The sequence below is a fragment of the Myxocyprinus asiaticus genome, chromosome 26, assembly GCF_019703515.2.
Source record: "Myxocyprinus asiaticus isolate MX2 ecotype Aquarium Trade chromosome 26, UBuf_Myxa_2, whole genome shotgun sequence".
NCBI classification, from domain to species: domain Eukaryota; kingdom Metazoa; phylum Chordata; class Actinopteri; order Cypriniformes; family Catostomidae; genus Myxocyprinus; species Myxocyprinus asiaticus.
The window spans coordinates 34,919,480-34,932,094 of record NC_059369.1 but is presented as its reverse complement, the minus strand read 5'-3'; the positions used below and the strand labels follow the sequence as shown (position 1 = coordinate 34,932,094).

Below are 12,615 nucleotides of genomic sequence, written 5' to 3'. Positions count from 1 at the left end.
GGTGTCATGCACAATGAGCCACATGATAAGATACGCAGATTGACTGTCTCAGAAGCGGAGACAACTGAGACTTGTCCTCCGCCACCCAGATTGAGGTGGCACCACTTGGGGGTGGGCTCTTTGTGACCACCTATTAACCACCCAGAACATCCGAGCAACCACAAAGAAACCCCTAGCAACCACACAGCACACCCTTGAAAACATCCAGAACACCCTAGCAACCACCCTGAACATCCTAGTAACCATACAGAACACCCTAGCAATAGAGCACAATAGTCTGGTTCCGGAAGTAAAAATCCCATTACATTTTTCCATAGATTAATTGATTTTCAATGATAACTTAAAAACATTTAAAGACAGACCTACCTTGAGCTCCGAGGTTGTTCATCGATGTTATATGCTTCTGTTGAAGCCATTCGTCTGCGTTATTTCAACTTCATTGTTTAAATAGCGTGTTTGATAGTGGAATTTCTGGTAAACAACTACAATACATTACAGCAGAGAACGGTTCACCAATCAGTGAACTGTGGCCAACGAAGCCTGCGAAATTTGCCTTGGTGCAATGCCCACTCCCATGATGCACTGAGTCTCCATCCCTTTACCCTTAAACTACTTATCTAATTGTACATATCTGAATATGTTGCAATAAACATAAAATATACTGTTTCTGTACTTAGAATCAACAACCTAAAATCAATAGTTTGATGTATTCCCATCGTTTTTTATTCAATTACATCATTCGCAATGCTTTATGGGATTGTAGTTGTACCCTCGAGAAAGACATCAAGTACACAGCCTTGTACCTTTGTCTTTTTGTCTGATTTTCAAATACTTTTATGCCTCAAAACAAAGTCTGTGATGTTGCGATTCACCTTGGAGCTGGTTGGTTTGGTTCATGGCTTATAAATCTTTTATGGAGGATTTTATGACAAGCCTCTGGAAAAAAAGAATGGAAAAATACTTCCGGAACCCAGACGCTGAATAGGTGGGTGGGGCACTGTTGCGCTCTATTGTTTTACATAGCAATGCTCTGGTAGCCATCCTCAAAACTGAATCATCGTTTTAGCAAGTTTGTACTAGCAAGCACCACTCACATTTTCTTCAGAAAAATGAAACAAAATCTAGTTTATATACGTTGTAAATGACTATATTCATGGGGAAAATGGGGTCTGCAAAGACATGGGCGGACATCTCTGGACATGGGCGGAGAAGAGCTCCTTGCTTTCCTCAGCTTTCCCCACAGCTGTCCATTCACTACGTGTTTATAGTTACTACTATGACAGATTCAATTATTTCTTTTTGTCATAATTCTGCTGTCAAATGACTCCAGAAGACCAAAATTACAACCAGCACTCCAGCCTCATGTCTGCTTTCCAGGCTGCTCATGAAGTCACAGAGAAAGACGCAAACCTCCAAAATACAATCGGTCAACTATAAAAGCTGCTTTGAGAGTGTGGGCGGAGTTTTAACAGACTGATAAATAAGACTTCTTTTGTCTCATGATGCAGCATATACTTGCAGCTATCTTAGAACTAGAAGCCAACACCATTCCTTTGATACCACTAATACAGCATGTGTGTTTATGCCCGTTTATCTCCAAACAGCTTGAACTTGGCACATGTTGGTGCCACACCGTTGAATAACGTCTATAAATCATCTCCCCTTTTCATGTAACGAGTGTGTGTTTACGGACTGAAACACAAATGCTCTCTCCCTGTATAAAATCTATCAGAGGAAGCTCTGGTGCATGAAAAGTTCATTTCATCAGCCTATAATGAGCTTCTCTTGATGGAGATTACAGGCAGCACTTGGGTAAATAGGTCATAATGTTTCTGGATCGTTGGAGCCAATTTTCTCCCGGACAAGAAACAGAGGGCTGAATTTGAAACAGGACCTGAGTGGAAGCTGAAGTCCAGAGTCTACAAACTCTGCAAAGAAATGTTGTGAGGGAACCATGGCACATCAGATGGTAATATCATAGTACTTTGATATTTACTATGGTACTGATCCTGAATGATTACTATATTCATGTGCCATGGTATTTACAGTATGTTACTCTAAGGTACTTCAAAGAAGACTGTGGCATTACCATGGTACATATCCAAAAATACATGGTATTGCATTTGCATGTCTAATTGCACTGAGCATGTTTAGCATTTTAAAAATTACAACAATTTTTCAGAGCAAATGTTTAACAGCTTCACAAAACATCTAAAAAAAAAAAAAAACTTTCTGAGCAACAAAATTTGGATTCAGAATACAAGCATCACCTGGGCTTGAATTCCCTGCTGAGAAGACCAGCTAAAAATAGGATTTCCATGGCTGGTTTATGTTAGTTGCTGGTCTACCTGGTGAACCTGCATTATTATGTTGTTTACCAGCAGATAAACCTGGCCTAACAGCATGGTCTTTCTTTAGAAGCTGGTTGATCAAGTCTTGCTGGTTAAACTAGGTAGAAGACTGGTGGAGACACAAGCACACAGGCATCCAAAACACAACATATGCTGGTGCCCACAAAAAGTGCTATGGCAGCACCATGGTAGAGTGATGGTATCAGATGGTAATATCGTGGTACTCTGATATATACCATGGTATTAACATGGTACTCCAAGGTACTGCAAACAAAATGTTATGCCATTGTAGAAGTGGTACCTAATATCCTTGTAGTACCACAGTATTTAAAACCTACATCTGTCTCCCCTTACAAAAAATACAATGATACTACCATACAATTCACAGAAATACCATGGATATTTGGACAGTGAAAATGCCAAAGTAATTCCATGGTATTCTTTGAAAAACCTTAAAATGACATTTAGAACAGTGGTATATGGATATGATAATCAAACAGGTCCATGGTATATATTAAAATACCATCGTATTAACATCTACTACCATAACTAAACCATAAGAGCATCTCAGAGCAAGTGCTCCGGTCATACTTTTCATGTGCCAAGGCAGATGAAAACAGCTCAGGAATGTTGGAGAGACTGCTAAAGACCGGTGAGGGCTTCACCCCTCGTGTTTGTTGTTCCCGAAGTGCACAAATGCAACAGATGCCTCAAAACAAACCTTAATGGCTCATAAATACTTTCAGATAAATGTCTTACACACCTGCAGATCTGTGCATGTACGTGACGTGTGCATCCCAGTGTCCGTGTCTGAAATGAACTTTTTTTATTTAGGGCCAAAATTTGCCTCTGGAACTGATTTATTTTTCTTTTATTTAATTGAAAAAAAAAAGAAATCTCAATAAGAACAATTATGGATATTATCTTTGAAATCAAATCAACCTCAAATACAAAAGTAGCAGTAAATAATGCACAAGATATTATTACACAATAAACACTCTTTAAGCATACATTTTAAATAATTGGTTGGTCCCATATGTTAGATTATACAGCTCTTGACTGCCTGTCACTGTAGATTAAGATCAGTTTTTAAATAATTGCAATTTTGATGTAATACTGTTTATTTCTCAAACAGTGCTTTGGATATGATTTTAGATTTTATTTATATTTTCATTACCAAAAACAGTTCAAAATGGTAACATATTCAATAACACTCACCTTTGAGACATTGAATGCATATATCTGATAGCTACAGGTCACTACAGTGTGTACAGAGGCAATAATCTCCAAACTGGATAAGCTTATAATAGAATTTTCTGAAATATATAAAATGTTAGATAACAGAAAAAAAAAAAAAGAGGTATTCACTAACGGGGCATTTTTTGACCCAAGATTTAATTATGTGTGACATTTTTGTTATGTACAGCAACCCTGGTTAATTTCTGACCTTGGTGTGTACATGTGTGTTTGTATGTTTACTCACACACTCTGAAGCCAGATCCAGGCATTTGTCCTCCCAGCTCACTGTTGTAGATAGTGGTGACATTTCCACGCTCGCAGTAGTTGGTGCATCGTCCCTGCGTGCAGCGCAGTCTGCAAATGGTTGGGGTGAAGAGAACTTTGATTCGCTCTGTACCCCTGCGGATCACTCCAGATGAATGTTGGTTGGATGACGGCTGAGCGTTGGCTAGACAAAAGCAGAGGGCAAAGCAAAAGCAAAGCAGCAAAGTCAGCCTGTGAAGACGCATGGTGAGTCCTGCTTACAAACACATCACACACAGGCCGAGTGCTTCAAAATGAGGATGAGGAACAAACTGCCTTGTTTTCTGTCAACGTCCGCCTGTTTTCCTTGAAATACTAGTGCAAATGATGACCAGAAAAGATGCCAAGCTCCTCTTCTTGCCCCAAAAATACAGTACCAGTGCAAATAATTATAGGTATTCTGTTCCACACCTGTGTGTGTGTGTGTATATATATGCCGCTTAGTGAGCGTGAAAAGAGGATTTTTGAGGTGCCAAGAACCCTCCTGGTGTTCGAAGGCAGTGTCGTAAGCAAACTCTGGCTGTGATCCAAACACTATGTGCAGCTGAGATCTGATCCATCACCTACTAGTGTGTCTCGTTCCCTGCCGCCCCTTTCTCTCTTTCTCCGTCCTGCACTCACAAACAAACTGACAGGCTTCCCCATACACTGGCTACAGGAGGAGAACGTTCTCTGTCACATGAGGAGGAGAGACAAGAGTGGGCGGCGAAAAAGAGAAAACTAGTGGGGGAGAGAGAAAGACTTTGCGTCTCTGGCATTGCACATGGGGGTGAGGTCAGTGCTGTTTCAAATGGGTGTGTGTATGTGTGTACTGGGGGCTTGTATATGAAGGGAGGGGTGTATTTTTCTTTCACTCTGAATTTTCAACACTGTCATTTGGCAAGCTTTTACTGTCCCCCTGCAGTGTATGCAGAGTATTAAAGTAGTTCACACAGAAAATGAAAATTATGTCGTTTACTTACCCTCATGTTGTTACAAACCTGTATGACTTTCTTTTTTAAGTGAAACGCAAAAGGAGAAGTGTTGTAGAATGTTCACACAGGTCTTTTCCATATAATGAAAGTGAATGGTGATGGGTGCTTTCAAGCTTCAAAATGACAATAAAAGCACAGTTACAGTATCATAAAAGTAGTCCATATGACTCATGCACCAAGTCTTCTGATTTAAGTCGTTATTCACTGAAAATCTTGGCCTCTGTTGTAGCTTTCAAATCAAATATGGTGCCTTAAGACCTTATAAAAAAAGGAATAGCTCACCCAAAAATGGAAATTCTCTCATCATTCACTCATCCTTATGCCATCCCAGATGTGTGTGACCTTCTTTCTTCTGCAGAACAAAAATTATGATTTTTAGAAGAATATTTCAGCTCTGTAGGTCCATACAATGCAAGTGAATGGGTGCCAAGATTTTGACACTCCAAATAGCACATAAAGGGATTATAAAAGTAATTCATAAAAGTTTTACTCCATATCTTCAGAAGTGACATGATAAGTGTGGGTGAGAATCAGATCAATATTTAAGTCCTATTTTGCCTGAAATTTTTCTCCCTGCCCAGTAGGGAGCGATATGCACGAAGAATGTTAATCACCAAAAACACAAGAAGAAGAATGTAAAAGTTATCTGTTTCTCACCCACACCTATCATATCGCTTCTGAAGATAATGATTTAACCACTTATGGACTACTTTTGTGCTGACTTATGTGATTTTTGGAGCTTCAAAATTTTGGCACCCATTAACTTGCATTGAATGGACCAAAAGAGCTGAAAAATTCTTCTAAAAATCTTCATTTGAGTTCAGAAATATCTGGGATGGCATAAGGGTGAGTAAATGATGAGAGAATTTTAATTTTTGGGTGAACTATCCCTTTAAGCACCATATTTGATTGGACAAAAATACTTGGAATACAGTGCATGGGTTGTATGGGCCACTTTTATGATACTTTATTGTGCTTTCTCTGCCCCATTCACTCTCATTATATGGCAAAAAGCGGTTAAGGTATTTTTTTATAGGGAAGTCATATGATTTTGGAAAAAAAGCTGCAGCTAGATCTTTGAGAAATTTGAGATAGGTTTTGACCTCATCTTTACCTGATATAGTTGATAGACTACATTCAGGTTGGACATTTATAGGTGTCTCTACACCAGGATGATGGTTTAGGGTAAGCCAAATAAGTGTCCGGAGCCATGCAATGCTAACAATAAATTGGTCCTCATAAAAAAAGATGCTTTGTTCTTTACAAATATGTTTTCTCCAAATTTGTATGGTGTTTGAATGGTGCTTTGACAGAAAAGTGAATAAACCCAAAGGGGATAAAATCACAAATTAGATCTTATATCAGTTGTTTATCCTGAAAAGCAATGAGAATAAATGGAGAGCAAATAAAAACATTTGCTTAAATTTCTTTGTTGCTAAGAAAGAGTTTTTCTGTTAATAAAAAGGCCTTAGTAATCTCATAAATGTTTTGACTAGAGTTTCAGAAGAGATCTCAATTGGTGCTAGGGTTTGCCAAGATAAAGTCTGCAATCAAAAGTAAGAGATTTCATTGTGAACTTATCTTATTATCTTATCATATTCTTCCAAGACCAAATTCTTTGAGCTATGCAGTCCACATTAATATTTTATAGCTCTATACTCTTACTGTAATGTATTTCAACAAATGTCAGTTTTTTTCTTCTTTTATTTCTCCAAAGGAATTTTAGTAGAAACTAGGGCTGCAACTAACGATTATTTTGATAATCTACTAATCTAAAGTTTATTAGAACGATTATTAGGCTATTCAGGCGATTATTGCACGATTAATCATTAGCTCTTAACCGACTATTCAGCTTCTACCTTGACTTAAAAGGTTGTAATAAACGTGCTTACTAATAATAAAGAGGACAAAATCATCTTTTAAAAATACCTCTAAATGACATTCATTAAAGGGAAAAAGTATCTTTATTAAGTTTAAATCAGTAAAAAAATATATATATATATTGTAATCAAGTGTTTTGTCTTGTTTTCCATTGAATGTATTTTGTTTTAAGGATTTTTAGATATTTTAAAATATTAAAATATTTAATATTATATTCAACATTCTCTGATAACACATTTTTATTCTGCAGTGTAGCTCCTAAAGTAAATGTACGATGTTTTAAAGGAGTTTTAGATACTGTATTTATATTGGAAAACAAGACAAAACAACAACAAATCAAAAACGTATTTTGATGCAGTGTATAATGGGCGAAGACTATCCTCTTACCTTTTTGTTCACATCGATCCATCTTTAACTCTCAAAAAACAAACTTTCTCTTCTTAATAGAGCTGATAAGATACACACCGCAACACATATGTATACACCTTTTTCACAGTGATGATGAATTTTATCATGTAATCTCTGTTTTTTTTTTTTTTTTCATTTTGAGTGTAAATTTATAACATTATACTTTGTGTTATATTACCCTTGAATTAGTTTTAAAAAATGAATTACCACAGCTGTGAAGGGGTTTCAATTACAGCTGCTGAGAGAGTGACAGTAAATTTGGTATCTTCTCCCATTTTACTGTCTTAATCCACCGCTCTCTATTTTTGAACTCTTCTGGAAAGTCATTCAAACGTAATATTGGATTTTTTTCTTTTGGTCTTGGAGCAAATGGGTAAGTGAAAACAATATTTGCTGTGATCTCCCATTCACCGCTGTCAAAGTTTACCCTGCAAACATTTTCTTCCGAGTTCCAAAACACGGAGTGTGAAAAAGGTCTATTATGCTTCACTTCATGGTGAGCCATCACGTTATAATCTAACTGGAGCAAGCGTGCGCGAGGTACGAGCGTGCCCGTGCCAGAGTGTACATCAGCCGGGTGCAGTTTCAATCTCTCCCCCTTAGATTGGGTCACTTCACGTGACTCATAGAAGCGCTGCTGAGCATACAGAGAAATGCCAGTTTCTGAGTTTGTACTTATTTACATGAACTGCTTCCTTATTATTTGAACTTTCATAAAGGATGCATTAAAGATATATACAGCTCCGGCTCCGCTGTATTTCACAACACAAGTGCTTCTGTATTTAGTTATTTTTGTATAATTTCCTCATACTCTGCGATCTACATCACCTGAAGCTTTTTGGAAAGTTTGGAGTGCGTCTGGACTGTAAGCTGTGTTTTCTCCCCTCAATCTAGAACAAATTGCCTTGCTTTTCGTGTGGGAGCTTCAGGAGGACAGAAACTTTATTTGGGAGAGGAGCAAATTTCTCCCCCAAACCTGTAGTCCAGAACACTGACGGAGAGTCACGGCACTGCAACATCCTGCAGCTGGCCGAATCAGGCCTGGTGGGATGATAAATTAGAAATGCTACCACGAGGAGGATGTAACCCCGCTTGCCTCTGTGTGATCTATGGATCATTTGACCCTAACTGACCCCCGCTTTGGACCTGCAGTTGTATGCAATCCAAGAATTTTATAAAAGCATTTACATACATATGTACAAAACAAAAGCTGTATTTACTATAATTTAATGCACATTATTTTCTTCCTTGATCCAGTGTATGGTGCAAAACAATAACAATGCAAATCACTGTTCATGTAGTGACACTACACTTTTACATTATTACAAATTGAATACATTAATTAAACAATGCAGACCGGATGTTATGATTGGACAGGGAAGTCACTCAGTCATGTGGGAGGGGCTGTCCAACTGTGTCATGATCTCATGTTCTACATATTAATTTATGATGCTATTAATTTTATTTTAACATGGTTGGCAGTGATTGGATGATGCTGGCCAGCGAGACATGCATCACCACGGCAACGAGTGTTGTTGCTCTGGCTCAAACAATAACAAGTCCAAATGTAGTGTGCTTCCAGAGAGGGGGTGGGGTAACAGTCATGTTGTTTGGAAAATTATTAATACAGTCTGGTCATTTAAAATACAGTTGCCCCAAAATTATTTGGAAAATTACAGTATACATGTCATGAATGATTTGATTGATAACAAATTATCAATCCAAGCATGCTTTACAAGCAAAACATTTCACCAAAGGTTTGTAAGTTTTAAATAACAAAACAATAGATATACAGTTCAAAATTAAGACAAAAACACATTCTGGTTGTCAAACTAGGTGGAACATGTCCATATGTAACCTCCTGCGACTCCGTGTCCTCATGGGTGGATTGTGTGTTTTGTCTTGGTATATGCTATGCATAATTTAATTTCATGTAAACTGACTGAACTAAGTTCAGGACACTCTGGGCTGTCAATAAAGTGTTAAACTTTTGACGCACCGAGTCATGTGTTAAAACAACATGGCGCCGATCACAGTGGAGTCTGTCTTTGTGAGAAACACCAACAAAACTACATCTGGTAAGAAACCTCATAAAGTTTTTACACTGAAACCTGTTTGAGTCAAAAGACAAGAGTCTTTAGTTTCATCCGATATGCCAATTTTTTAATTTTATCAATTTATCATGAAACGGCACACTGTTAAACACAATGACCACAGACGTGGACTATAAGGATTTGTTCCCCCTTAGAAATTCTATATTCAATATGCACTATCACATTGAGAATCAGTGGGATCATCCAAAAGCTGAAAAATTTTGCTTTCAGAGGCTATATATGGAGTTTGGATGAAAATAAGGTGCATTTCAAACTGTTCTGAGACAAGTGCAGACAGACAGCAAACTGGAGGTTAAGACATTCACTAAATAGGGAGCAAGGGAGCATCCTATAGCTTCCCTATGCAGCCAAGTGCATTCACTGGCAGTGATTGGATGATGCTGGCCATTACTCTGAATCAGAATTATTTATGCAAATTTATGATTGGTAAAATGCTTAAGCACTGGCTATCACTTGTTTGTTTGACTGTGCAAAGAGAGAACATTGAGATTTTGTTGCCAAAGCAGAAAAAAACAAAACAAAAACAGTGTAACATAAAAGTAAAATCAAGTCAAATAATTTTTATTTGTAATTGTTCCAAAGCAGCTTTACAGAAAATCAGCTGTAATGTCTGTAATGTCTTAAAAATATGAATAATCAACACTCCAGGAAACATAATCAACATTTTGATAAAAAAAAAAAAAAAAAAAAGAATAATCTGACTTTCTATAGCTTGTTATTATTTAAAGTTTCACAAATTAGTCCCAATTTTTTTTAGGAAAACTGTTTGTTCTTTTTTTTTTTGTTGCCATGTTTATTAGGGGCTACTAGTTGCAAATCAAAAATGGAAATGGGAAATGCACACCGCAGTTGCATTTGGGTCTCAGGAGGTTAATGTGATTAACTACACCTGTGGTTACTCTGCTAGAGCACCTGTCAACTTAAGGTGAACTGACTTCATACACAATAAAAATGACCTTGGGACCAGTTCTGGCTAGGCAAAGTAAAGAACTGGCATAATTTATTTTCAGATGGCGATTGGATATATATTTTACTACCTAATGCAATGGCATTCATATATTTTTGAGTATATTTAAAGTAATACTGTTTGGAGCCATGGCACTGGATTATACACCATCAGCAACAGAGACACAAAGTCCACTTCTAAAACTTGTATTAAAATGCATTTTGCATTCAATAGTATCCAAATATTCTTTAGCTGGACTGCATTTACACCTTGCATTCCAATCTGTCTACAAAGTGATTGAATAGTGATCCAATTGCGCTTACTGCACAAAATGGAAAATGACACTTACATTTAGTGGTTGCATTAAACTAAAAAATGTACGTTTTAAAAACAATGACAGATAATTCACAATGCTTCCCACCTTTTTGACAGATAAAAAGTTAGTTAACTGTTCTATTGCATTTCAATATGTTAAAAACATTATCACGGTAAAGGATGCTTAACAAGTGAGTACAAGTGTAGTCCAGTTGAATAATTAATTGGCCATTTTTCATTGTGACAAAAAAGAAAGAAAGAAAAAGTAAAAAACTCTGCAACACTGCGCTTTATTGATAGGTGATTGTACTGCATTACATAATTAATTGCTAACGTAGTTTTAGAAAATACATTTGCATTTATACTTTTTTTTTTCATGCAATACTTAATTCAATAGAAACATATAACAAAATTTAGACCTACATAATAAGATTACAATTCTTATAGAATACATAGTAGATAGTTGACAGGACATTTCAAGTGATTCTGGGCATTGCGGTATGTTAAATAAATGTTATACATTAAATACATAAAAAAGGCTCATGCAATTTATGGGTCTTCTGGCCTCTCTGAATGTAGATTGCCACTGTAAAATACAGGTCATATCAGTGGGTAGACACTGAAGGAAATATTCCATTTTTCATAACCTTACCAACATCCACTATCAACAGTATCTTACACAAGCATTCATATTTGGCAAAACAAACTGGAAAAAAAAAACAACAACAAAAAAACATTGATTAAGAGCTTAAGGGTCAAACTATTCTGTAACACTCCTGACACCCTCAACAAAGCTCTAGTGTCTTTATCAAGTCCAACTTTAGCTGTATCGCTGCGGTTAAACTGCAATCTGTTCTCATCTTATTGACTCATAACACCAGGGGAAATATGCTAATCACTGCATGAGTGTAAATATTTATTAAGTGTGCCATTTCACTCATCATCCCTGAAAGAGGACAGTGATGAAAAAGTTTCCTCATCCACTGGAATTCTAAACTTCTGTGACTCCCTCACCACGTTACAAACTCTCCCATTGTGGAAACTTAAATTCTGTCTTTGCAGCCAGCATTAAAGTAATAGTTCACCCAAAAATGAAAACTTGCTGATAACTTAATCACTCTCAGGCCATCCAAGATGTATCTGAGTTTCTTTCTTCATCAAAACAGAATTTAAGACTTTTAGGATTTCATTTCAGGCCTCCTCCTTTAAACAATGCAAGTGGATGTACTCCATTTTTTGACGGTTCAAAATGCATATTTAGGGTGCATCAAAATAATCCACATGACTCCAGTCGACAAATAAAGTTCTTCTGAACCTTCTGAACGATTGATTATTTTTAGAAACAAAACAATACTTATATACTTTTTAACGACAAATGTTCGCTTCCGTATATCTCTGTGATGCGCGCTCATGAGAGGGATGACATAAGCTCGTTGGTAAGGTCATGCGTCACGTGGAGGAGGAGGCAGGAAGCGCGTCATTGTTTACAAGAGGAGCAGCACTGTACAAAAGTTTAACTGTCTTTGCTGTAGATTTGTATTTGTATAAGTGTATTGTTCAAAATGGTCGTTTGGTGTGTATATCCTGGATGCATCAACCTTCCAAAGAAAATGCACGCCGGGAAAAATATAAACTTTGCATCGATTGCTTATACATGATCATGAGCGATTGAAGCTCTGGCTTATCGTGCTGAACCTGGATATCATTACACCCCTACATTCTCTCATATATTGGAGGGTGTGCAGTGAACATTCTACCCATGAGGATTTCAGGCCATCGAAAGAAACAAAGGGTCGATATCTGAATTCATCGGCTGTGCCCATGCTGTTTTCCCAGCGAACTCAGGTATGTGTTAAAACTTTGTCATTGTCACGCCTCCCTCGGGCTCTGCATCTCCCTCAGCGCTCCACTCCTCATCACCCAATTTCTAATTCACCGCACCTGCACTCAATTCTCTCGCTTCAGTTTGTGAAGCTTCTCTTCTGTGTGATATCACCTGTACCATTGATCTCACTGTGTAAATCCTGTGAATCTCAGTAAACACTCTCGCACTTGGTTTCACTAACTACAACTTGTGTGGCTTC

At 37.3% G+C, this 12,615-nt stretch overlaps 1 protein-coding gene across 4 annotated transcripts in view; it reads right to left on the bottom strand.

The window, feature by feature from the left end:
* Window positions 1-12,615, bottom strand: part of LOC127417170 (latent-transforming growth factor beta-binding protein 4-like) — a 101,060-nt gene that overhangs the window by 63,655 nt on the left and 24,790 nt on the right. For all 4 annotated transcript variants that reach the window (XM_051656969.1, XM_051656970.1, XM_051656972.1 and 1 more), the window contains exon 5: window positions 3,835-4,038. In XM_051656969.1, the coding sequence (XP_051512929.1) occupies window positions 3,835-4,038 (204 nt within the window). The remainder of the gene's footprint in view (window positions 1-3,834; window positions 4,039-12,615) is intronic.